The sequence below is a fragment of the Emys orbicularis genome, chromosome 1 (assembly GCF_028017835.1).
Source record: "Emys orbicularis isolate rEmyOrb1 chromosome 1, rEmyOrb1.hap1, whole genome shotgun sequence".
Lineage (NCBI taxonomy): Eukaryota > Metazoa > Chordata > Testudines > Emydidae > Emys > Emys orbicularis.
This window is the reverse complement of record NC_088683.1, coordinates 189,365,402-189,392,405: the sequence shown is the minus strand read 5'-3', so window position 1 is coordinate 189,392,405 and position 27,004 is coordinate 189,365,402. Positions and strand designations below refer to the sequence as shown.

At 40.8% G+C, this 27,004-nt stretch overlaps 1 protein-coding gene across 1 annotated transcript in view; it reads right to left on the bottom strand.

Annotated features, from left to right (window-relative positions):
* Nucleotides 1-648: 648 nt before the first annotated feature.
* Nucleotides 649-27,004, bottom strand: part of LOC135877745 (multidrug resistance-associated protein 1-like) — a 54,151-nt gene continuing 27,795 nt past the window's right edge. The window contains exons 13-28 of the mRNA XM_065403301.1: nt 25,762-25,938; nt 23,342-23,509; nt 21,528-21,714; nt 18,611-18,683; nt 17,979-18,039; nt 16,579-16,798; nt 15,658-15,812; nt 12,917-13,072; nt 11,567-11,766; nt 10,274-10,400; nt 7,861-7,962; nt 4,918-5,061; nt 3,744-3,902; nt 2,747-2,913; nt 1,290-1,484; nt 649-775 (exon numbers count right to left, since the gene is read on the bottom strand). Coding sequence (XP_065259373.1) covers nt 649-775; nt 1,290-1,484; nt 2,747-2,913; nt 3,744-3,902; nt 4,918-5,061; nt 7,861-7,962; nt 10,274-10,400; nt 11,567-11,766; nt 12,917-13,072; nt 15,658-15,812; nt 16,579-16,798; nt 17,979-18,039; nt 18,611-18,683; nt 21,528-21,714; nt 23,342-23,509; nt 25,762-25,938 — 2,418 coding nt within the window. The remainder of the gene's footprint in view (nt 776-1,289; nt 1,485-2,746; nt 2,914-3,743; nt 3,903-4,917; nt 5,062-7,860; nt 7,963-10,273; nt 10,401-11,566; nt 11,767-12,916; nt 13,073-15,657; nt 15,813-16,578; nt 16,799-17,978; nt 18,040-18,610; nt 18,684-21,527; nt 21,715-23,341; nt 23,510-25,761; nt 25,939-27,004) is intronic.

The following is a 27,004-nucleotide window of genomic DNA, read 5'->3' as shown; positions in this document are numbered from 1 at the left end:
TGCTCAGTTAGGTAGACAAAAATAAATACTAATTGTTTAACTTGTCATTTATTTTAGGGTTTTCAAAGGACCATTTAAAAAAAGCAACCAAATATACCCCTCAAGAATTTAAAAAATATTCATGTACAGACTTGAGTCAGCATTGAGCCCCCCATGTTCATAAAATGACAATTCTCAAATGAATTTTCACCAGCTCATTATTTATAACAGAGGATACTAGTTAAATCTGCATTATTCTCTAAATACTTTAAAACATACAACCCAATTTAACCAAAACAAGTGCTGAAGGTTCTGGAGTGTTAAGTAGTCTGGCTCACAAGCATTTATGTAGTCTCCAGATCATTTATTAAAGCAAAAGTCACTGTATGCTATGAAAAGTAAGGCTTTACATTTTTTTGTTCTACTGAAAAATATATATAAAAATATTTTAAAGAAGATTGAAGAGTGTGCAATACAGATCATAACAGTAGCAACCATCAGCTTTTATCCTACCACATGTAAGAAGTTTGTAGTGTTAAAACTACCCAATTCCCCTAAACTGTGTGATCATTTTATAATGTCAAGGATACAATTAACCACACATCCCTGGAGCATTTCCTGCATTCGAATTCAGAAAAAAACAGCATTCTTGTCTTCACAAAAATAAGTTCATGAGTTATTTGTATCTTGTGTTATCCCAGCCTCAGAAACCATTTTCGAAAAAACTCCTTGCTGAAGTAATAAATTATGTGGGGTATCAAATTCTATAATTCTTCCAGAGCCCAGAACAAGCACTCTGAAATGCAGAAACAAAAAGGTGATGAGGAAAATTGAGCTATTTTTTTTCAGCCCTACTTTCTAGCCGTACCGAAGGTGTGGCTTAGGTAGAACTCATTCCTTTAATATGGGAAATCTCTTCGCAATAGATAACTCAGACATTCATGAAGCTACGAACTCCTGCACAAAAAGAGGTTTTAGAAAATGAAATTTTGCCTCGTCACCTTAAGTTCTACAGTGCAATCAATTTACTCTGGTAAATTAAATGGACTTGCTAGTAACTTGTGTTTGCAACTGGGATAAAATGGAGTTAAAAATTAATTCAGTAACAACAGGAGAATCACTGTAGCACAAATATCAGTCTGTTTACTGTCAATAACTACTGCTAATATAAGTATATATGTATTTCATGGTACCATAGATTATATGGGGAGGAGTGGTGAAAGTGTCAAGCCAGATCAGCTTTCATGCCTACCAACTTTGACAATGTCTAAATGAAACTATGTGTTTTTTAAAACAATATTGAAACTTACCTTTCAGAATCCATGATAGTATGCAACCTGTGGGCTATAGTTAATACTGTGCAGTTGTGAAACTCCCTCAGGATGGTGGACTGCACTAGGTTATCGGTTTCCATGTCAACAGAGGCTGTTGCCTCATCTAAGATCAGAATTTTTGTCTTCCGTAGCAAAGCCCGGGCAAGACACACAAGCTGCCTCTGCCCAACACTGTTAAACACATTTGAAAACAGTGTCATTTCAATAACTTTGCAAAAGCATTGCTATGTTTCCACCCACAATAAATGCTAAATAATTCCTTGATCGGGTTATTTTGTAGAGAGAAAGCAATGAGTAGGATAATTTGTTTAAATAGTTAGCAAAACCACATGCTTACAATCTATTTTAGAGGCACATCCCTGGTTCCATTTTCCAGATGGATGCATATTTGCATCCAGTTTCCACGTTAACTTAATACCCACTATTATATTCAAGTCCTAGTTTGGACATGGGATACGTTTGAAAGAGAATGATACACAGCAGATGATTATTAAATTATGTATTTTACAGTGGTGGGAGTTGGTTCAGGATGAGAGTTTTAAAGACTCTCTTATGCTATCTTTGAAAATGGCATGTCCCTTTTTGAAATGATGGCATGTCCCTTTTCCAGATGCATTCCAATTTATTAACTACCTTTCCATTTCTGCTCTGCTTTTTTAAATTCTGGATTGCCACTCTGCTGCTAAAAGCTTATCAAGCATTTATATAAATTTCTCAGATTTTAGCAGACTGCAATGGCCTGACTCTTACACTCAGAAATTTTCTATCCCATAAAGTGTCAACGTCCCTGGCATATCTTTGAAATAACAATGCACTGTAAAGAGAAACTGAACAGCTACTCCACTACGCTGAACAAATAATAGAAGATATAATATAGCGCATACGATGGTGTTCTCTTGGTTATATTTTGTTCCCTTTCTTTTTCTTCTTACTTTATATATTGTTACTTTTTTCTCTGATATCAGTTATTCTGTCTGTGGCGGTCCTTCCCCTGCCTTGGACTATTTGCTCATTTCTCAAACACCTATAATAGATTTTAAGGCCAGAAGAGACCATTAGATCATCTGGTCTGAGAGCATTGGCCTACTAAACCCAGGGTTGTGAGTTCAATCCTTGAGGGGGCCACTTAGGGATCTGGGGCAAAATCAGTACTTGGTCCTGCTAGTGAAGGCAGGGGGCTGGACTTGATGACCTTTCAAGGTCCCTTCCAGTTCTAGGAGATGGGATATCTCCATTAATTAATAATTTCACCCAGTTACTATTTAGCTAGGTGACCACAAATTGCTTTACAAGAGTGATTCTATTTAGAATGATGGAGTCACTTTTGTGACATGGAAAAACATTAGAATATGGTCATGTAGAATGTATTGAAGTAAAATCAAGTTAGCACACCAGAAGAGCTCCCTCGCCAGTAGATACTAAAAATTTTATACCTGAGGTTTTCACCACCTTCTGAAATCTCATGAAGGAGTTTCTTTGGGAGTGACTGGACAAAATTCTTTAAGTCACACAACTCCACTGCCTCCCACAGCTCATGATCAGAATATTTTCCAAAGGGATCCAAGTTAGATTGGAGGGTCCCAGAGAACAAGACAGGGTCCTAAGAAATAATATAAAATGCCTAAGCAGTAGCATCACAAAGCTTAAAAAACAAAACAATGTTTTTCAACAAACTCACAGGAATGTTAAGATTTTAATTAAGGTATTCTAGAAATAATGCATTTTAAAGGCAAACTGTAATATTTGAAATCTGAGTGAAAAGGCAAAACTAGCTATGCTCAAATTATTTAACACCACAAAGCCTAAAAGGGGGTGGGGGGGATAGAGAGAGAGAGAGGTCTATCCAACGTCTTTGGTAAATGAAAATATACATTCAAATATATGTATTAAAAAAAGAAGAATGTGTACAGTTAGCAAAGAACATTGTTTGTTTAAAAAAAATCCACTAGCTTTCTATAAATGTATCCATGGGCCAGTGTTTTTAAAGGTATTTAGGCACCTAAAGAGGCAGATAGGCAAAAGCAGGTAAGTGCTATTGAAAATCCCAGGAGGTGTCTATCTGCATCTTTAGGCACTTAAACCTTTTAAGAATCTGGTTTTGTGCTTTTAGATGACAGGGATTTAATATTAAATTGAAATCACCTACTATAAGGCTACTTTTAATTTTGCAATATGACCAAGTATTATTTGATTACATCCAAAGCTCTCTTTTCTTGGGGCATACCCGTTAATGAGTAACTTTGGAGTTTTCAATATTAGCCATAATTCCAGTAATAATATCCTGATTTATCTTTCCTCTGGTGAATTGGTACAAAATGGAGCCTTTCTTATAGTTACAGTTTCAGCATTTGGGGTTTAGAATTTCTTCATAGATATGCAATAACTAATGTTTGAATGAAATAGAAGTGTCTATACTGAAACAGATTTTACCTGTGGAATAATGTTAAGATTGCCACGTAGATCATGTAGTCCAATAGTTGATATATCAATTCCATCTATAATTATTTTGCCTCCGGCTCTCTCTATAATTCTAAACAAGCAATTCGTGAGTGTTGATTTACCAGCTCCTGTTCTTCCTACAATTCCAACCTGGAACAAGATATTAAATTTAAAAGAAAAACTAATTTAATAATGGAGAGTTTAGTAAACTAACACTTCAATTTCTTTTTAGTGACTTTAAACACTGTAGATAGATATAAGTTAGAAAAGAACACTGCCCCTTTGTCCATAGCCCAGTGGTTTAGGCCCCACCTCTGATCTTCCTTAACTCTCTCATACTTTGGTTGGGAATCATCATCAGGATCCTGACTGTCCAGTTTTCTGTGGGGGTAGGAGGGAATTCCCAAAGAAGTGTTTTGTGGTATCCACTCAAAAGCTAACATTCCCATCTGCTGGCACTGCAGCAGCACAGAAATCTAGGGCCAGATTGTAATCCCCTTGCTCACACTAGTGAGCTCACACGAGTAGTTCCTTTGGCTCATGACTTTGTTCATACTGTTTCTGGAGATAAACTAACCTAACTATGTTTGGTGCCGAAACAAGAAATAAAAGGATCTGTGTTAATGCTGCCCTCATTAGAAACATACTCATTTACCATACGTAAAAGACAAAAAAGAAAAATCAATGTCTGGGAAATGGAGAGCAAATGTCATTTTACAAAAAAATTGGTTGCATAAATTTACTGTGAGGCACTCAACACTTGACAGGATTGGTTTCTAATTGGCATTACTAATCAACCTATAGTATAACTTGAAACTAAAGTCTGTCATTTAAAAACCTTGGTCCAGATCTTCAGCTTCTGTAAATCAGTGGAGTCCCATTCAAGTCAGTTGAGCTACATCAATTTACACCATATGAGCATCTGTCCCCTTGTATCTAATGTTGCCATTAATAAAACTTAGATTAAAATATACTTTTTCCTTTGGCTGTGCAACCATTTAGAAAATAGTTTCATGAATTCTAATAGCTTATTATTTACATACCCAGTAAGAATTATCCTAATTTGGACTCCTTCAGTTATGCTTTCATACATGAAATCTATTGAATGTAGAAAATTAAGGGGCCAATTAAACTATTTTTGATTATTTCGTATTATGTACAATACCTTCTCTTTACTGTGTGTTTGGAAGGAGACATCCTGTAGGGCCAAACCAAGATCTGTTCTATACCGAGCTTGGTAATTAATGAACTCTATTATCCCTTTATTGGGCCATCCCATCGGGGGCCTTTTAGACATTATCCAGGGGGCCTGAAATTAAATTAACATTGTTTTAGTGCACTGCTTTACATTTTTACAAGCCACTTGGAATACTTGATGCAAGCCATTTATAGTTTTAAAAATACAAGTAAACACATGATGATGACTCACACTCAATCCAATGCACTGAGAAGTCAGACAGCTTCTTGGACATCAGGATTTTTAATTAAAAAAATACTTCACCACATGCAGAGGCATCACATAATCCTTCTCAGTAACCAGACTCAGAAAAAGATTGCACATATTCATTTAGAGAGCTACCTTAGGTACCTTGATTATTTTACCAACTCACAGACCTGAGTTTTGAAAGAGACTCAGGCTTCCAAGGCCCTGGCTGTTAATAGTTTGTAATACATTCACTATTCTCAGCAAAGTACAGCCTGCACCTTTCTAACAACTTTATTCATGTCTGCAATGCCACTTACTTTGAAAAAGATGCCTAGGACACACTGTTTGGACTATATCAGGAGCGAACCCATGCTAGTTAAGGTCAGGAATCACTTTGGCTTACTTGGCCCACTATGGGAAGTAGCAGTATTTGAGAATGGCAGCCCTGGCTCTTGGAGTCTGGAGCCCAAACCAGTGAAGCCACCATAGAGGCGCTTTGACAGCAGAGAGGAGAGGGACATTCTGTGAAGCCAGCCCTTCTTATACCTCAGCAGGTTTGTTCTCCTCTCATGGAAGCAGAGCGGAACACTCCAACCTAGAGTTGTGATGGGCAACTGTTATTCTAGTTACAGTAACTCATAGAATATCCACTCCTACCTTGCAACTTTTGTATCAGCCTAGTAGCAAAGGTTTTGATGATGGCAAATATCTCAAGCTCTGTAGTGAATGGAACATCCAGGGCCGGCTCTAGGTTTTTTGCCGCCCCAAGCAAAAAAATTTTTGGCTGCCCCCCACCCCAGCCCTGGGCTCTCCCCCCCCCCCACCAGTGCCCTCCCCCACCCGCACCCCCTGCCGCCCCAGCCCTGGGCTCCCCCCCCCCAAACGTGACCTCCTCATTCACCACAGCAATCCCCGTTTACACTTGCAGTGGGGATCAAATCGTTTCTCCTATTTTTATTTCACTTGAGTATAAATCTCGCCCCCCCCATCCTCCGCATCTTTAGTGCTCCAAATGCACATGGAAGGCATAGGGACTAACCCTCAAACCTTGTACCCGGAAAGGGATGGGGATCTAGTAAAGAGGGTTCAGGCAGAGGAGCAGGTGTGGGGGTGCTTGGGGGCTCTACACTGGCAGAGAAGCGGGGTATGATGTACTCACAGAGGAGGGTGGAGGAGGAGAGGGGGTATCAGGAGGGTTGCGGGAGAAGAGGTGCAGGGGAAGGGGGAGGTGTGGGAGGAGAGGGCTGGGGGAGGGTACAAGGGGAGAGGTGCGGGTGAAGGGAGAGTACAAGGGGAAGGAGTGCGGTGAAGGAGCGATGGGGGGAGGTACAAGTAAAGAGGCTGCGAGCGGGATGGGGGGTGCAAGGGCTGAGAGGGACAGGTGCTGACAGCTGTTTCCCCAGCCCCGTGCAGGCAGAGCCGAGAGGACGGACACTGACCCCCAGGTGCCTGAGCCCCGGGGGTCCCCCGGCGGGGCAGTATCCCTCACTGCCCCGCTCGGAGCCGGGCTCTGCCTCTCCCCGCCCCTGGTGCTGTGGGGGTCTGGGGCAAGCAGCGCGGGGCTGAGGCGGGGGAGGTGCGCGGCGGGCTGGGTCCGGGGGCAGGAGAGGGCAGCTCCCTGGCAGCTTGGGCTGCCCAGCCACTCGCCCTGTCAGCGCGCGAGCCGGCATCCGCGCCCCCTGCCCAGCCCGGCGGCGCCCTGCACAGCCCACTCGGGCGAGGAAATGCCGCGCCACCCTGGGGAGACTCAGAGCAGCAGCGGTGGTGGCAGCAGGACCCCTCCTTCCTCCCTGCATCCCGGGGTCTGCTTCTCTCCCTCCCCGGCTCCTCATACAGTCCGGGAGTCCCTCTCGCCGCCGCAGCCCGGGCTCGGCTCCAGGGGACTATGCTCTGGCTCTCCAGCGGCAGGGCTCTGGTCAGGGCCGGCTCCCGGCTTTTTGCTGCCCCAAGCAAAAAAAAAAAAAAAAAAAGGGGGGGGGGTGGAGTGCCGCCCCTTGGAAAGTGCCACCCCAAGCACATGCTTGGAGCGCTGGTGCCTAGAGCCGGCCCTGCCTGTATCGTTGCACCACTGTATATTTCTGAATTGCAATCAAGGGGTGTGATTGCAACTCATGTAGACATACTCAACAAGCTGGATTAGCAGTGAAGCAGTGACAGCATGGCTTCTTCATGGGCTGTACATACCCTCCTGGGTAATTACTCTGGCCGCTAGCCTGCACTGAAGTCCATGCTGCTGTGACTTCACTGCTCCAGTAGCCAAGCTAGCTAGCTAAACTGTCTCAGGTTCATCTACATGAGCTGTCATCACACTCCGTGATTGTAGTATAGATATACCCACAGACAGATTCAGATAGTAGTTCATGATGAGACTTAGAGATTTAAGATTTATTTTATATATTTGTTTGTTTCTAACTACCATAGCTACCACAAAGTCTGATGTCAAGAAACTTACTGGTCAACATTAAAAATACAAAACTGTTCTGACCATTAGTGTAAAGAGAAAGTCAAACACATTAGTTCGTGAATGCATCACACTTTGAGAATGTATGTATATTATTAATTATAAGATGCCATTTGTATTAGTCATTCAATTTCTTTTCTTTTTATCAGTTAGTCACTAGCTTATACACATATATGAAATAGTATCCAAATAGTTTATATTTAGTCTTCTAAAATGCTCACCTCTTTGTCCATTTTTTCATATTCACAAACTCTTTCAATGGAAACTCCATTAGTTTCAATTTCACATGCTTTACGCACCCAAAAATTCAAAGTTTGAGTTATCTGAAAAAAAAAAAAAAGATATATTCATGAGATGGTCTAGGTCAGGGGTCCCCAACACGGTGCCCGCGGGCGCCATGGCGCCCTCTGGTCTAAGTGCGCCCGCGTACTGGCCAGCGGACGAGCATCCGCCGAAATGCCGCCGAGAAGCAGCGTCATCCAGAAGCGTCGCCGCCGAAATGCCGCCAATTTTCGGTGGCACTTTGGCGGCGATGTCTCTGGATGACACTGCTTCTCTGAGGCATTTCGGCGGCGACGCCTATTGACATTGCCGCTTGTCGGTGGCATTTCGGCGGATGCTCGTCCGCCGCCACGGTCCTCCGTGGCTTGTCGTCTGGTGCCTGCCAGACTAAAAGGTTGGGGACCACTGGTCTAGGTTTATCTGGTCCTGCCACAGCATAGTGGGCTGGACTTAATGACTTCTTGAGGCCCCCTTAGCCCTACATTTCTATTATTCACTCAACAGAATGTGTTAAAGTTGCTTGGCCTTCGTAAACAGCATAATATATTTCAGATATGTATTATGGATAGCAAGAAATAGCATCAAAACACAATGTCAGCTGCTTAGATAGTTCCAGAAGATGCAGAGCACAAGTCAGGAGTTGGTATGCAAAGCTGGCTTTAAGCTTCCACTTTCACTGCATTGATCCCAGCGCTACTCTGAGCACGTCTTCCACCATTTGCTGTGTTAGAAAAACTAGCTCAGGATCAGTGTAGGGTACAGGGCACCCTGGCTATCACCTTTTCCCCAGTAACCAAGCTCCCCTTCTGTGTTACACTGGCAGAAAGAGGAAGTGTAGGTTTATGAGCCTGTGTTGTACGTGTACTGTTGCAGTATTCCCTTTACACTGGGACAATCCTCCCTGAGCCATTTACACAAGTATCTTAGCAGCGTGGCAAAAGCAGCTGCAGTGCACCTGGGGATCAGGTCCATAGCGTCTGCCAAATCATTTCTATCCTCAAGCACTGAGAAGCTATTTTTGCAAGTACTAGTGCTACCTAGACCAATATCTGCAAGTTAATGCAGTGGACACTAATTTTATATGTGAATTCTTACAGTTGCCATGTGATGGCTGTGAAATGACATGCTCAGGTACAGCAGTACAAAATTGGTCTATTTTAAACTGTTCTAAGACATTGTACATTATATATCAGAACTAAAAATTAAACTTTAACAAAACTGGTCGGTGACGAAATGGGTTAATAAACTAGCCATCCGAGGTTAAAATTTTGTCCTGAGGTAGGAATATTTAAAAATGAACCTAAAGGCTTCTGAACAAAAAATAATCAGTTGTACTGAGATCCCATATTTAACCAAACGTGTATAAGATTAAAAGGCAAATAAAACAGCCAGTTTGTAATATACCTATCTGAAAAGACCTGAGTTCAGAGCTGTGATCCTCCAATTAAGATGCCTGTGTTTCGGTGTTAAGGCATACAGGAAATGAAATACCCTTTTTTGTGTTGATGCAATCTGATGCAGGGAAATCACAGAACACTGAATTCAGGTCTTAGCAGGTATAAAGTCTTGCAGTAGCCAGTATCATCTTCATGGGTATAGTAATATAGATGTCCATGTCACTTTACCCCAAAGAGCATACATTCTAATTTTAGATAACAGGATGAGTGAGAGAGAGAGAAAGTACTCAGGGGATAGGACCAAACTATCAAGATATTGTGGATGCGTGGGTTTTTAAAACTCTTTAAATCATTAGGTTTTATTGTCTTTCTAGCCACTAATCAACACAGTTCTAGCCCTCCTTATTACAAGGGACATGCTTGCCAAATGTGGTCCCACCTATGCTTTTTTTTTTTAATAACATAGGGCCATTGGAAATGTTTCCATTAAATACTTCAATACCAATACAAAACTCATTTTTAAACCAACCTCCTCCTTGCAATGATGGCAACCTAAATATTGCAGCTAGTGCACCAGAACTAGAAAGCACGCATCTGAAAACATGACTGCAATTGACTAGACTACCTCCCTTCTCCAAGCTAGCAAAATACCAAAAGTAAGCTACCCAGTGTAGTAAGTTTGATATTTAAAATTCTGTTTCAATATTCCAATATTTTGTTGTTGCATTTAAACCTATCAATATATGAATTGTTAATAATACATAAACTTTCATAATTAGTGTAAATTCAAAGAAAAACACATAGTAATGAGAGTACATTCTGCTCAGTTACATCCATGAGATTAAAAGTTGCACAGGTGTAACTGTGCAGAATTTGGCCTACTAAATTTTACCCCAGTCATTCTTGCCTTCCATATGAAATATTGTAGAAGCATCAAAACTATACTATCACTTACATTCAGTGCATATGATATGGATAAACCCACGGTAGAGGAATTCACTGTATTTCCAGCCAGCACTGCAAACAAGGCAGCAAAGAAAACCATCAGGTTTCCTAGAAATTCAAGCCTGACAGCCAACCACCTGTAGTCAATGTAGCCAGAAAAAAAAATTGACTTATCTACAGAATTTTTATTATGGAACATTGATAACATAGTAAAAATTCAACAATTAGTTCTTATAGCACTTTTCATCAATGTACTTTACAAAGAAGGTAAGTATCATTATCTCCATTTCACAGAAGGGGAAACTGAGGCACAGAGAGGATAAGTGACTTGCCCAAGATTACCCAACAGGCCAGTGGCAGAGCTGGAACAGTACAGTGCTCTGTCAGCTAGGCCAGACTTCTCCCCAATCCATATATATAGACACCAACTCCACAAATAAGACTGAATCTAGCTTTGAGTTCTATAAGACTTATTTATCTCCTAATTCCGCCAGAATAAATATTTCCCTCCTGCAATTGCACAACAAATTTTATGTTGGGGCAGAATAAAATTCTAGCCCCCCTGAAGTCAAAACTCCCATTGACTTCAATGGGGCCAGGATTTTATTCTTATTGTTTCAATGATGATATGCGAAAAACTATGACACTTCCTTTACTAAAATTCTACACCTTAAAAAACACACCCCACGTTAACATCTGGAAATGAACAGATGGAGGATCTAACCCCATTTCCCTGCTAAAGTATAAACCCTCATCACTTCATCAACCCATCTGACTTACACTTTCAACATTCTGAAGAACATATTATCATTCTAACAAATACAGCAGATATACTTGAAGCAACAAGAGATTCTCTTTTCTAAAAATTCAGCTTTTAACAAATTATCTTTTTAAAGTGAGAAACACTGAAGTGCTCACGAAATATGCACTTTCCAATTGTATCTCTTTATAAAATCATGTAGGGAAAAATTAGTCAGTTTATAATTCTCCCCTTCCAGCAGCTGTTAGTAGACTTCATTGTTGTAGAATATTCTCATCGCAGACCAAGCATATCTATCTCCTATAAATTAATTGGATTCCTGCACACAGAGGACGACATACCCCATTGCCTAGATACAAACCACAAAGCCAGTACTAAGAGTGCTGAACAAGTTACAGTACTTACACACATTTTAGGATTATTTTAATCTCTTAAGGAGCCTGCTCCCATCAAAGTTTATTATTTTAGCCACTGATTTCAACAGGAGCAGGATTTGACCCACTCTGCATAACTTCTGTAAATTCTAGATTGTTAATACAGTACCTGTTTGAGATAACATTGTTGTAGAAGCAAACCAAGTTCTCATTCACCACATCTTTGTTTTGTCTAATGAATCTTTCTTGGTGTCCAAATGCTCGGATTGTAGACAGTCCTAAGAGAGTTTCACTGAAGTGGGAGATCACAGGAGAGTGTGATGCTCCAGCTAATCGTCGGATTTGTCGTGAACTAGCTATGTAGTATCGCTAAGGAAACAACAGATACAAAAGAGGCAGATTCTAAGTTACTATAAAGGCTGGAAAAAGATTAGAAAACAAGTTTCACACAGCTTTGAAACTTCAAGTATAACTTGTGGCTTATTTGCATATCATAATCAAAAAAGGCCAAACAATTTTAGCAGAGAACTTTTCAAAAAATTCTCTTAATTCAGGGGGGTGGATAATGTCTGTGTCTTAATGTAATAACCAGGCATGTAAACTACTAGGAGGGCTAGCAGTAAGAGGAGTGTCATTTCCAAAATTGCCATCACTCCTGTTGTAACATACACCCACTAAGGAGATGAACTAAACTTTATATTGGAATTTCCTGACTTATGTTCAAATGAGGATCCACCTTAATTTTCATCAGTATAATTATGTATATTCTCAAATCTTGATCAAAGGTTGATAGCCTCTCTGCTCCCTCATTTATATCTATTAGCATAGCCTACATTATGAACATGTCTGACATCAACAGAGCCTGGAGCAGAGCTAGGGAAGCCGATGTTTCAAAGGACAGTTTTTCTGACACATTAAAATGACAGTTGAAATTTAGTTAAGGGATTTCTCTAAGTTCCTGTTCCTCAATGCTATAAGTCATATCTGTGCTATATATTATCTTGAAGCAAGCTAGGCCCTACAAATATCTGCATGTGTTGTTCCAGGGTAGTACACACCCTACTTCAGTTTTTGCTTTGACTCTCTGTTTTCCCATGTCACATGCCCATTTTTTTGTCATACAATTTTATTGGTTTTCTTAGAGGGACTACAATATAATATCTTGTAAGAGAAAAAAAAGATGAGCAGGAAAGAATGGAAGTCACTGACAAAGACAGGCATTACTGTAGGAAACATTCAAAATGTATTTTACTACTCTGGATACTTGTGAGAAGCCTGAGGAGTCAGCTTTAGGAGTCAGCTTTAAAAAGTGTGTGTGTGGGCTGGGGGGCGGAGAGTTGGTGTGGCAGAATACTAAAATATAAGTTTCTTAGGTTTCTACTTTGGCTTTTCAGGCAAGATTTACAATTTACACCCAATTGTTTTAGACAATGCTTAATAATGATTTTGTTTCAGTCTCTTTCTCTCACACACACATGGAAAATACATATCTCTTGTTGTAAAAGTTTAAGAAACTTACTTGGATAATAAAATACAGGTATCCAAGGGGAATAACTACCAGTATGAAGAGAGGTGAAGCAGACATGATTACTAGAATGGTTCCAATAACATCTAGTGTACAGTTTAACCAGGTCCGTAAGTAGTAATGGAAGCGTAGATCAATGATAAACATGTCCTGTGATATTACACACAAAAATTAGTTTTAATGTCTCCTTACTAAAACTGTAGACATTTCTCAAGAAACTGTCCTTAGACTCTGAACTCAAACAACCAAAATCCTTTTACTGCAGCAAAAATTGTTGGGGGAAAAGTGTTGGTGACATACTGATATACAACGGATTAATTTAACATATTGTACTCTGTCAAATACTACAAATATATATATAATTACTCACATTTCCCATCTGAACTTTGCTCAGTAGACGTTGTTAGAGGCTTGTTGCTAAAATATCAGACTGTTCCATAGTTGGTGAGTATGCTCTGTAGCTTAATGTGCCAAACTGAACTGCCACAGGCAAATTCATAGTGGCAGCTAAATACTCCCCTCTCAAAATACTATTAGGCAAGAGAAGGCATATGAGACTGGGAACCAGAGACCATGAATTCAACTCTCAACTTTTCTACTCACTCCTGTTATTTCTGTTCCTTTTACAATCTGTATTATTAATCAAGGCCTCATAACCCACTGAGAGGTTATAAAAGCTGGGAACAAAAGCCCTGATTCTCATCAGGCAGATCCAAGTCTCATTTACTTAGCCACACTGCCTCTCAGAAAGAAGCTACCAAATCTAAGTCTGTGGTTATGATATCTGTTTCAGTGCAATATGCATCCTCCACATATATGCATCCTCCAGTCCACAGAAGATAGCAGCCTACCAGCAATTGCACATCATCCTTTAGCTCAAGTAGCAGACGTCTATGGGCAGTGCTGAAGCTTGTGGGTTCAAACTGTGCTTATGAGAGGAACAGGGAGCATTACAGTTGTATGAAATAGAATTCTTTTGTTTTTTAAAAAAATGTAAGATGTTATATACAAAAAATAAAAATTACAAATGTTAAGGTTGCAAAGTCATGCACTCAAAAGTTAGGAAAGGTCATTCCCTGAGCACTGTCCATTCTGTGCATTGAAAGAAGTATTGGGCCGGGGGTGAAGGGGATCCTAACTTTGAGAGCTTGAATTTCGCACCTTAGTTTGTCTGTAACCTTTTATATCAAGTAGCAATGCATTAGCAAGATATAAAAATTATAAACTTTTAAAATCAGTGGGACATTTCACTCTGTATTCTTTATGAAAATATGCGTATGATATGAATATGACATAACTGAGAAATACTTTATGCAAGATGGCACATGTAAGATATCATTGGAAAGGTTATGATTTACTGAATGTGATTAACTAATTTGTATGCTTGTATCATTTCTGTATCTGAAGTTAGGAATATTAACTATGTATCTGTATTTCAAATGTGTTACTTTGGGTGTCACCCCCAACCAGCCCTTCAGGTTCAACAATGGAAAAGCCAGGCAGGGCTAATGGGCCATTAGCAGAGACAATGGACTGTGAATGAGCTTAGTCTTCCTGTTGATGCTCCAGACAGCCTAGAAGTAATGGCTGCCACAGCCCTGTAGAGACATGGGTCTGAGTCACCTGGTACTGGACCCACTCCTTGTAATGCCAGTGTTCTTCCACTGGGAGACAAAGGGTTCCCGCCATACACAAGACTACAAGAGCTATATTAGGCAGGGGAGTGACATCATCGTGTTTTTCCTCTGCCTCCCCACCCAAAGAGACACTGAAAAACTCCTGGAAGCAAGAACTGAACTGGGGAGAGAAGGGTTGAGCCCAAGCTGGAAGGGCGTCTAGCCTGTGAGTAATAATACCTGAGGTCTCAAGCTGCAGACCAGTGTAGCTGCCTTTCAAGACTCTCTCTAATCTTCCTGCAACAATATCTAGGGTGTGAAATTACTATTTGTAAGCAATTTTGTTAGTGAAACAAGCTTAGCTTGCGTGTTTTGCTTTATTTGCTTAGGAATCTGCTTTGTTCTGTCTGTTATCTCTTATATTCACTTAAAATCCACCTTCTGTAGTTAATAAACTTATTTCTCGTTTATAATATAACCCAGTTTATGCAATTTATAATTGGGAGGGGGGGATAAGAGGCCGTGCATACCTTTTTCCACATTGAGGGAGGTGGCGGATTTCAAAAGATACCTTTGGGTCTGTACTCCAAGGGAGGTGGACACCTGAGTGTTGGGGCAAGTCCCTTAAGCTGAGCCTTCCCAGAACTGATCTCAGTGTCTGTTTCATTCTGCAGTTGGGTGTGGCCCTGCCTGTGTGTGCGCTGGAGGAGACTTAATAGCCTGGCTCAGCAAGACAGGTAAAAGGGGTGCCCAAACTGGCATAACAGGCGGGCTCAGTAGTATCTTAGCACACCAAATGCCATCCTAATGGGGGCAACCTGTCACAACCAGACTGAGCTCAACTCAGCTTAACACCTCTAGGTTGCAGGACTGTGCTCTGAGGAAAGCACGCCCAGTGACCATGGACAAGAACAATATTAAAAGGCCTTCCGTTGATAAAAGGTACTGATGACTTTTGCAGGAAAGTATTCTGTGGCATTTGCGTAGGCTTCTTTTTATACTGAAACGGATGTCTATTATCTGGTATTACTCTTTGATTTTTAGAAGCATTACATGGCATTAAAGTTGTAGTTCTTTACTGTACATTTTCTAAAAAATGTGGACACGTTTTTCCTTTACCTTTGTGAATCTATTGATGATCTGACCTACTGGATTAGTTTCAAAGTACTGGAGGGGAAGGTGCAGCACGTTGGCTAACATGTGATTATGCAATGTCCGAGAAGCACAGAGGGATCCCCGAGTAAGCACATATGCACCATAGCAGACCAGAAGACCTTAAGAATGAATGAATACACAAATAAATAAAACAATGTCAGGTGGGGTTTTTTTGTCCAAAGACATCACACTTCAGCCTGGTAGGCCCACTATAAAGATTTGTTTTACATACGCATCTGTTCACATCTTACCCCTTCATAAGGAAGTCTATTCTACCTTTAGCAGGTGCATGTGATTCCTGTTAACACTAGCCGTGACATGGACACTGACATCTAACCCCACAAAAATAGTAACACCTCATTAGCTAAAATGTGCACTTGTTCATACAAGAACATTGACTTGGTTCCAAGGACAGCCATATTACAAATTAGTCTAATCTGCCTTTTCAATCATTCCTTCACTTTATAGCTCCCTAGCTTGATCCTTTCTCCCTACCACTCCCCCACACCAAATGTGAAATGATTCTAGTTTGCTACTATACACACATCTGATCAGGGCCGGCTCCAGCATTTCTGCCGCCCCAAGCAAAAAAAAAAAAAAGCCGCAATCGGCGGCGGCAGGTCCTTCGCTCCTAGAGGGAGCGAGGGACCTGTCGCCCCCGAATTGCCGCAGGTGCCGCCCCTCTCCCTTGGCTGCCCCAAGCACCTGCTTGTTAAGCTGGTGCCTGGAGCCGGCCCTGTAGCTGATTACAGAATGACCAATATAGTTTGTCTTTGTATTACACATCTGCAGTCTCCATTACAGATTTAACAGGATGTAAAAGAACCCCAGGCAACTAAGCTTTGCAAATACAGAGAAAATAAAGTCTTGTATGCTTAACCTTACCTTGTATGAATCCCAAAAGCCCATAGACACCAAGTTTATTGTTTCTTAAGTGTTTCCACTCTGTGTAATCCTTATTTTTTTCTTCTTCTGCTGACCAGGTGCTAAGCCACAGATTTTGTCCTATAGCTACTGCATTTTGTCCTAAATAAGCTACTAGGGTTAGCCATACCCATAGCCAGCCAAATGCTTGCAGGTATTTCAAAATAACTGACATTGTCATCTAAATACAAGAAAAGCACAGGAGTTACTAAAAAATGTCACTGTGAAAGGCAAATTACAGTAAATGAACTGAATATACTAATTTCTTCAGACATTCATATAAATATGAAATTCAATAATTTAATCACATGCAGTCATATTTTGGGTCTTCAAAAAATCTATTTCCCCCAGAAATAATTTTTCCCCTTATAATAAAATTTGTCAGCTGTACAGGGAGGGATACCTTTAATATATGCTACACAGAACATTAAAAACAACATTAAGGTTGCAAAATCAAGCCTAAAAATGTTAGGAAATGCCAGAATTAAGGTTGCCTAAGTACCCACAACTTGCTCCCTTTCTGCGAATGCATTATAGTACTATAATTAATTACATGATCATATACTACTCTTTTCAATAGGACCCCAGTCTCATTTAGGTGCACAGGATCAATGGTGCTCCCTTAAGAAGCAATTATTCATTTGTTTTTGCCTCACTAAATAATGTGTGCTGTTGACCTTATTTACTTCATGCTATTCAAACCCTACTTTGAATACAGAATTATGAATTTTTCTCATGGTCTTTCCTATGATGCTCGTCACTACACAAATATTTATTGATTAATTTTGATGACACCGAGGACATCATCCACATTTTACAGATTGAAAGCTGAGGCACAGTAAGATTCAGCTCAAAAGTATCCAATAATTTTCTGTGCCCAATTTGAGACATCTCAGATCTGATTTTCCAGACTACTTACCAAGATTTTCAGAGGCTTATAACTTGACCAAATATGGGCAGATTTTCACAGTGATCGCAAAAAGCAAATCCCTGACACAAAGGCCACCGTCTTGCCAAATTTCAAGCCTCTGCTACAAAACATGGAGGCATTAGAACTTTTCAAAGAAGGGGTCACCAGAATTATTTTTAACATGAGCAAAACATGCTTTTCTCTAGCCCTGATCTCAGAAACAGCTGAACTATTTGGCTGAATTTTTCCCAAAACATTCACCCTGAGGCAGATGCCTAGTATGGAAAATTTCAGCCCAACTGGTTAACGTTTGGCACAGCTACCAATAACTGAAAACTGGGTCTTATAATGGGCAATGTCAGGAAATCTTAATAGGTAGTGCTACCAGCCCTGCCTATAATTAGTTTAACAGATTACATGTATATACAAAGGTAATTTATCCAATGCTTACGCTGCCAGTAGCAACATTTTCTTTCTTCATTGAGAATGCTTTGGTTTGTTCAAAGGAAGAACTGCAAATAACAATGTTAAATGTAATTTAATCATAAACATGAAGTGAAACATCAAGAAAAACACATACACCGAATCAATCTTGAACAAAAACAGTGAACTTAAAGGTCTGTGAATTCCTCTTCCTTGAAAATGCCACAGTGTATTTCCAAGCCCTTCCTTTTTATCATTAAAATGTTAGCGCAGCCAGACACAATAACCATGATTGATGCAGTGTCCTAAGTGCACACAGCACTTTACAAACTTGCAAATAGATGTCCGCCCCTAGGAATTTACTCAACTATCGAACAGAACATAGAAGCAGTCTGATGTGCACAAAAAAGCAAACCAAACCAATGCTAGGGAGCAGCATGAGTGCAAAGGACATTAGAACAAACAAAGCCATATTCTTATGTTGCTTATGAACAGATGGAGTGGAGATGATGCAAACAGCCCCTCTCCTAGCCCAGATTTGCGCCCAAATCTTGCACTGTGCACTCCCTAAGTACAGGAGGCTGGAGTAGTTCTAGTATCACTTCAATTACCCTCCCCAAATCAGAGCGTGGCCGTGTACTGCTTACTTTCAGTACTTACCTGTCTTTATGCCCCAGGAGCTCTTTTTGAAGCAGAGTATTGCCTTTTTGACTCTCTCTCTTTAAAGAAGCCACTAGAGTGAAAAAATGGAAAATACTTTTTTCGAGTCTTTATAGTTTGTTCAGACTGCTACAATAATTAAGAAGTGAGAAATAAAAAAGGAGAGAATGCAGGTGAGGTGGAAGTGGGGCTGCTCTATAACTATATATGAATACTGTATATTGATCTGGTTATTGGGATGTTTACTGTATGAATATGTTGGTTTAGATCAGGGGTCGGCAACATTTGGCACGCGGCTCGCCAGGGTAAGCACCCTGGCGGGCCGGGCCAGTTTATTTACCTGCTGACGCGGCAGGTTCGGCCGATCGCGGCCCCCACTGGCCGCGGTTCGCCGTCCCGGGCCAATGGGGGCGGCAAGAAGCCGCGGCCAGCACATCGCTCGCCCGCGCCGCTTCCCGCCACCCCCATTGGCCCGGGACGGCGAACCGCGGCCAGTGGGGGCCGCGATCGGCCGAACCTGCCGCGTCAGCAGGTAAATAAAACTGGCCCGGCCCGCCAGGGTGCTTACCCTGGCGAGCCGTGTGCCAAACATTGCCGACCCCTGGTTTAGATTAATAGCAGAGTCACAGTTCAGGGCCAGCTGCACCTTTGACCCCCTCTTTAGCCTGAGTGAGCCTTTTCAGGTGACAGGCCCGTACCTTCACATCTCCCAGAGTGCAATCCTGCAATTCTTCCACTTTCAGAATAGGTTCCCAGGGTGCAACACCCCTGTGTACTAACCCTAGTTACTCAGCAGACACAGCTGTGTTCAGCTAGCTACAAGCCTTGTCCACTGCAGGATCCCTGTGACGAGTAGGTGAATACAGTGACTCCGAATAGCCTTTTCAAAACAGAAATATTGTTTAATCCCAATAGTAGGAACATAGCATAAACAGAGAAATGGGGTTTTAACACAACAGATGGTCTACACATATATCTATCTTACCTAAAGGCATACGTATGACTATCTTAACCCAGACCCCATAACCTCTGAGAACTGGGGTTCAGTCTGGTCCCCAACAGTCTGCCTCTCCCCTCAGTTCTTCAGAGACTGTCCTTTTATCCACCCCAAAGTTGGGTGGATTCCCTGTCCTGTAGCTGCTAGTCAGACTGTTCAGCTCAGCATGGTCAGAGGTAAAACTTGAAAGCAAATAACACTTGCATTGTCCTTTAAGTACCACTGTATGAAGCTATTTTCCATTTTCCTGCATAAATTATGCTAATATCAAGAAAAAGCGTAAAAAAAATTGCAGTGATAATATGAAATTGTTTCTTTTTGGTCTTGCTGTCATTTAAGTCAATAAGCCTATTAAAATAAAACTGTTTTCTGCATACATCTGTTGTGCTGAATTCACCTATAATTTTGTCCATTTACCCTTTATATCCATTCACAGCCATGCTTCTACTGCATGCTACAAATGAACATTAAGAAAGGTATTTGTCTATTCTAGGATATTTGTATATCTGTAATATATAGCAGCTGCTTTTTAAAGTTTATGTGTTAATTATCTTTACTTACAGTTGTCAGGAGTGTCCCCTTAGAAGTCTGACAATAATCTCTCTGTTGAACCTGGCCTATTTCATTATGCAAAAACTGATTTGCTTCCATCCCACTATTTTTCAATAAATATATCATTACCACAGAAGTCTTGCTAACCAAAAAAATGTCAATTTACACAGTAGCAGCATCTTTTGCAATCTGAGAATACAATTATTGTTTAACTACTATACAGAAATAGGAGATACAAAACAAGGAATTGTTTGTTTCTCAGCCAGGGCCGGCTCTAACTTTTTTGCTGCCCCAAGCAGCAAAAAAAAGCGCCGCCCCTCGAGCCCCCCCCCCCCCCGCCGAGCGCTGCGCCACACCCCCCCCACCGCGCCACTCCCCCTCCCAAGCGCCGCGCCCCGCGCTGCCCCCCCCGCCGAGCACCACGCCGCCGGAGCCCCCCCCCCCCCGCCGAGCGCCGCCGGAACCCCCCCCCCCCGCGCCACGTCTGCGCCGCCCCCCCGCCGAGCGCCGCGCCGCCGGAGCCCACCCCCCCCGCCGAGCGCCGCGCCGCTGGAGCGCCCCCCCTCGCGGAATGCCGCGCCGCGCTCCCCCCGCCACCCCTTACCAGGTGCCGCCCCAAGCATGTGCTTGGTTGCCTGGTGCCTGGAGCCGGCCCTGTTCTCAGCACTAGAGCAATACGTTAGAAACTTTCCATGTGTATCCAACAATATTGTAAGAACTGTCAGCTAGGTAAAATGTTAAGCCTAAACATCCCTCTGAAAAGTGCAGAACACTTTCTTTGTATATGTGCAAGAGGAAAAGAAATGCTCTCAGGTTGACAATTCCTATGCCATACTTCACCATAACATGTTCCATAAGCTTATGGAAATGGAGGGGGTTTCTAATGTAACACCATGTAGATTAGTACTAACAGGTATTACTGTAAAAACTAAAAATGGCTATAAAAGTCAGAATTATTGAAGTGTCAGATACATCAAAATGAATCTTTGACTAAAGTCAATTAGGAGTTGACAGGACAAAAAAGCATAAGCAGAAAAAACATGGAACTATGTGGCAGTTTCCTGTTCCAAGAATTACTTATATTCAGATATACCCTGGTCACATGAGGGCCTTTAGGTGCCTGAAGTCAATGATTTACTATTCCAATAGTGCCTGAATTTTATTCCAGTTTATAACTTGGAATCTCAGCATCTAGACCTGGCTGAATTCAAACAAGTGATAGTAGGGGGAAAAGCTTTGTTTCCCTTTACCAAATCCTTGTGCTATTCAATCCCCTAAGGAAAAAAAAATGTCTTAGCAACTGATGTAGAAAGGTAAAACTAGATTTTAGGAAAACATGGTATATTCAAAAATATTATATGTGCTCACTTTTCATTTGAGGTGTCTCTTCACTTTTATTTTCTGCACTGAAGACTTGAAGGAGTTCAGCAAAGTTAGCTCTTTCTGAGAGCAGCTCTTGGTAGGTCCCCATATGCGTTATCCTGCCATTTTCCATTACAATTATAACATCTGTCCGAGGCAGGAATGTCAGGTTATGGGTCACTAAAATACGCGTCTGAAAAACACAAAACATTTTCTTTTTTACCATATGAAAATGAAGTGTGTACTATCAGTACAGGGTTTTTTTTGTTTTTTTTTAAAGGAGAGTTGCATATGGAATTGTCTTAGGAATTTATCTAGCTACCTCTTTAAAGCAACCAACTAGATTTGAAGAAATTGTTACCATTGTTACATACTACATTACACTAATTATCAAATTACACATTATTATGCTGCTGTTAAACATGTGGTTCTTAAGGCATGTTGTATTAGCCTTACAAATAAAAATACTTCAGAATTAGGGAAGTGCTCATTCTTAATGATAACAGAAGATCATGAAAGCTCGAGTTTCTTAGTAAGAGTCCCTCTAAATACAACCTAGTACCATATCTATGTTGATAGCAGCCCTGTTCATCCTGTTTAGGCATCTGTCACTACTAGTGTTTTCAGTACTGGAACCTCCTTTTTCAGGTGTTTATTACCAATAAAGCAGGTGAAGAAGAGGAGGGTAAGAGGGAAGTAAAAAGAGAAACATCTCCACTTCCACCAATCCATGAATTCCATAGGTACCAGCTAGCAATAAATAATCTGCATAAATCAGTAATATTGTGGAAATTTACTTTTCACCAAGATATTTGAATCTTTAACAAATTTTAAATGAGAAAACTCTGTCACCTGTCCACTCTTCCTCAGGGATTCCTTTGGTCACCAGAAAACCTTTTTGCCACTCACAGTGGGTGCAACTTCCTATCAAGTAAATTTGGAAGTTGAATCTAGACAAATTCAAACTAGAAATAAGGTGCAAGTTTTTAACGGGGGCAGGTGGGGGTGTAACTAACCATTGGAAAAACTTTCCAAGGGTTGTGGTGGATTCTCCATCACAAGCAGTTTTTTTAAAAGATATGCTGTAATTCAAAGAGGAATTATTTGGGGAAGTTCTATGGCCTGTGTGTGATGCAGGACAACTCGATGATCGCAGTGGCTCCTTCTGGTCTCAGAATCTGTGAACCTTAGGTCCTCCTTTCAGCCAGGTGAAGGATCAATAGTGACCACAAGGCCCTTCCTCCCTCCTCACAGATAGAACCCACAGCACTCCTAAAATCTTGGCCAGCTAACGAGCAAGGGCCAAGCTGGAAGCCCAAATATTATATGACTCTCTGTGACTGTATGGGTACATCTGTACTGCAATAAAAGACCCTCATTGGCCAGTCAGCTGACTCGGCTCGTGGGGCTAAAAACTGAAGTGAAGATATTCGGGCTCAGGCTGGAGGCCAGGCCCCGAAACCCCACAAGGAAGATGGGTCTCAGAGCCTGGGCTCCAGCCCAAGCGCAAACATCTACACTGTGCTTTTTAGCCCTGAGGCCCGCGAGCCTGAGTCAGTTGCCCCGGACGCTGAAACTCGGTGCCACAGGTTTTTTATTGCAGTGTAGTTGTACCCTTTGAGACTTCCAGATCAGCCCAGGTTAAGTGTTGACTGTGTCTGTGTTCATAAGACTGCTTGATATGATTCAAATAGCACAATCAGCAGGGCTTCTTATTTAACAAGGTGCTCCCTCTCTTTACCATATATAACAAGCCCACTCAGACACGACTGAAGATTTTCAATTGGCCTGTTGTACTATGTGAAGACTGATTTCTTTACCTTGTTTTTTAAGAGCCCTGAGGGCCCAATCAGCTTCTCGAAAAGATGCTTTCCAACATGTACATCTACAGCAGACAAGGGGTCATCCAGAAGATAAAGGTCAGCATTGCTGTAAACAGCTCTAGCCAGATTCACTCTCTGCTTCTGCCCCACACTTATATTCACTCCCTAGGAAAAGAAAAGCAGTCAAAAGAGGGACACGTGATTTACTGTCATTCTGAATCAGCATGTCTAGCTCCTATCAAGAACAGGAGTACTTGTGGCACCTTAGAGACTAACAAATTTATTAGAGCTTAAGCTTTCGTGGGCTACAACCCACTTCTTCGGATGCATATAGAGTGAAACATATATTGAGGAGATATATATATACACACACATACAGAAAGCATGAACAGGTGGGAGTTGTCTTACCAACTCTGAGAGGCCAATTAAGTAAGAGAAAAAAAACTTTTGAAGTGATAATCAAGATGGCTCAGTAACTAACACGGCTGCTACTCTGAAACCTAGCTCCTATCAGTTACACTATACCACTAAGTGAAAATAGACTGTGTAAATCACTTCAAAAGGAGATACCACATATGAAACATATTTATGGTAGTTTTAATATATGTATATAATTTATTTTCCATTCTTCTTCAAGGTTATAGGGTTAAAAGTAATTGTTTACAGCTTAAAACTGCTGTTGTAAGTCAACCGTAGAGCATGAAAGTACGGACACAGCTTTACTTCAAAAGAGGAACTTTTTAGAAGTGGCTATAAATCCCCTTACAGTTTTACAAATGTCCACTTAGCTTTATTTGAAAGAGTTTACATTTACGCTTTTCCATTCTGGTTCCTTCGCTAACTTCCATACAGGAGCTCTAGCAAACTCCCAAGCTTAGAACTAGAAAAGGATATGGATGTATTTTATACAGTACATCTCCTTTGTGACAAACATATGTAACCTTTGAAAAAACAAGAGTGATCTGTGATAGGTGAAGTATCCGCGTGTTTGTGCACAATTTGGGAAAACGGGTAGAGAGAGGAAAGCAACATTATGGATAAGGGAAACTCTCTCCAGCTTGATACTAGTCCTGTAATAGCTTCACGTATTTTACCTAGAAAAAAAATAAGAGGTCCTGGACTAGGTGTACTTCCCAACCCTGTAGTTCTAACTAATGGGAAAACATTCTACTACCATATGTTACAGGCAAAATACTGTAATTATTGTACTGCTTCTATGAAGCGTGTGTTTATCTAATACACTAAGATGGCACCTTTATGATAATTTCTTCCTTCTCTATCTTCCAAAAGATCAAAAACATTTTTGTAAAAATAGTCAGGATTGAGATAAATACAGGAGAAATAGAAATAATTTCATAAGAGGGTGCAGTAACGTATTAGCATGCCTCAGTTTCGACCACTAAGCCTTAAAGGAAACCTGCAGATATAAAATGCATATACTTAAACAGTTTTTGTTTAACATGCTAAATGTCCCAGTTAACCACATTAAGGTGGCTGACATTAGAAACAAACTTTATCCCTGATAAGCTTCTGGCTCCTGCTCTCTGATCTCCCAGCATTTTCTATGCAAGTTATATTACAACCCAGAGCTCCGAAAGAGGACGGAGCTGACATACAAAGGGGGATCAGCTCAGTGATTTTTTTTTTAATAATTACCTAATTGTACAAAGTTTTTTATAGAAATATTTGTATCCTTTATAAGAGGGAATCACTGGAAATAATTAGCAGAGTAACAGTGACAATAACAATAATTACTCTATCATTTTTTAAAGTCAGTGTCAAAGGTTGTTTGGAGTTTTTTGTTTTACTTTTTTTAGGGGGCTAAAACAATTAAAATTAAAAGATTAAGTGGTATCTGACAACAGTGGTATCTGACAATTTTTCCAGCAACATATCCAGGCAAACAAGGTAGATCATGGAATGAATACCAAAATCCAAAACAAAATAGAGATGGAGAAGGGGGGTTTTCAGAAGCAACCAGCATTGGCCTAAGTCTGTTCCCACTGATTTCATTTGGGGCAGAGTTAGGCCTTTCCAGTAGTTTTCATGTTTGATGTCAATTAAGCTGCGTCTACACTAGAGAAGTTACAGCGGCGCAGCTGTAAGATCTCTCATGTAGCCGCTCTATGCTGATGGGAGAGAGCTCTCCCGTCAACATAATTAATCCACCCCCAACGTGTGGCGGTAGCTATGTTGGCAGAAGAAGCTCTCCTGCCAACGTAGCGCTGTGCACACTAGTGCTTATGCTAGCGTAACTTATGTCACTCAGGGGGGTGGAATATTCACACCACTAAGCAACATAAGTTTTGCTGACGTAAAAGTAGTGTAGACATAGCCTTAGCAAACTAAATGCATTTGGAAGATATTGTGAACTAGAGCTCAGCTGAGTGACTGCATGTGATGTTTCAAGTTCTCACCCTTTCTCCAATCTCTGTTTGATCCCCATTTGGTAACTGCTCCAAATCTGGTAGTAGAGCGCAGGCTTCCAAAACTCTCTCATAATATGGCCTGTTCAGACCTGAGCCAAAGAGAATATTTTCTTGCAAAATGGAATTCTGAATCCAGGCCTGCTGGGAAACATAAGCCACTGAACCCTAAATAAAGAGAAAAGGCAAAATACTCTCATTTGGACAGTTCTACATGTGGTAGGATAGCATCTGCTGTTCAAATTATATTTCAAAGTAAAGTAATTGGTTATTACTTCTAAATATTAGCATAGTCAACCTGTTAGAATTCTAAAAAGTCAAATGTTCCAGACCAAGCTGTTGAAGATACTGGCTGAAATACTGTGCATGTTATGAGGGCATGTGCACACTATACTGTCACCCTGACACGCATTGAGTAAAATCTTACTCATTGAGTAGCCTCACTGAGAGCCATTGGACTTCTTGCATACTAAGGTATTACTCAGTGCACATAAAGGTAGCAAAACTGGACCTGTACTTAGAATGTGGCAAATACAGGAAGATTATGTTTTGGTTTAATTTGCACTTTTTAAGTAAACCCAGTTTTGAAGCATTGCTCAATTGGAATAACAAGGTGAAGTACTGCTTAATTGTGGACACTCCTGTGCTTAGTTACACAGTGTCTTTATGTATCACTGATGACCCAGCTGGATAAAAATGTCAACCACTAGAAACTAACATGGTTTTATGGGACAGGAGTGATGATTTTAAGAGCTCCTGACTATATGATCATAGTGGATCCTTCTGACTTAAATGCATACATCTATGAAAATCTATTAATTTTATTAAGAAATATGATGAGATTCATTGACATCATCCTCCACGCAATGAATCCATACTAACTCTTCAGTAGCATACTCTCTATAGTTCCTTGTCCCAAAGAAGGCGCCCGCCCCACCCCTTTTTTTGTTTTTTTGATTTCCACTAAAATGTACTAAATTTATTCGCTTACTGTAAATTAGCAAGAGACTTCAGACCCCTCTTGTTTAAACATTAATGAAAGGCAATATGGTCTAGCGGATTTACATAGGAATGGAAGAAAAGGACTACCAAATTCTAATCTTACTCCAAAGTGACTCAAACTCAAGAGTTACTTGACAACTCTGCATTTATCAGTATTATGGTGATTGGTTAATCTATTTACAGTGTTTGGAATGATAAGTATTATTATTAGTGTGGGTTATATTGAGAGGTT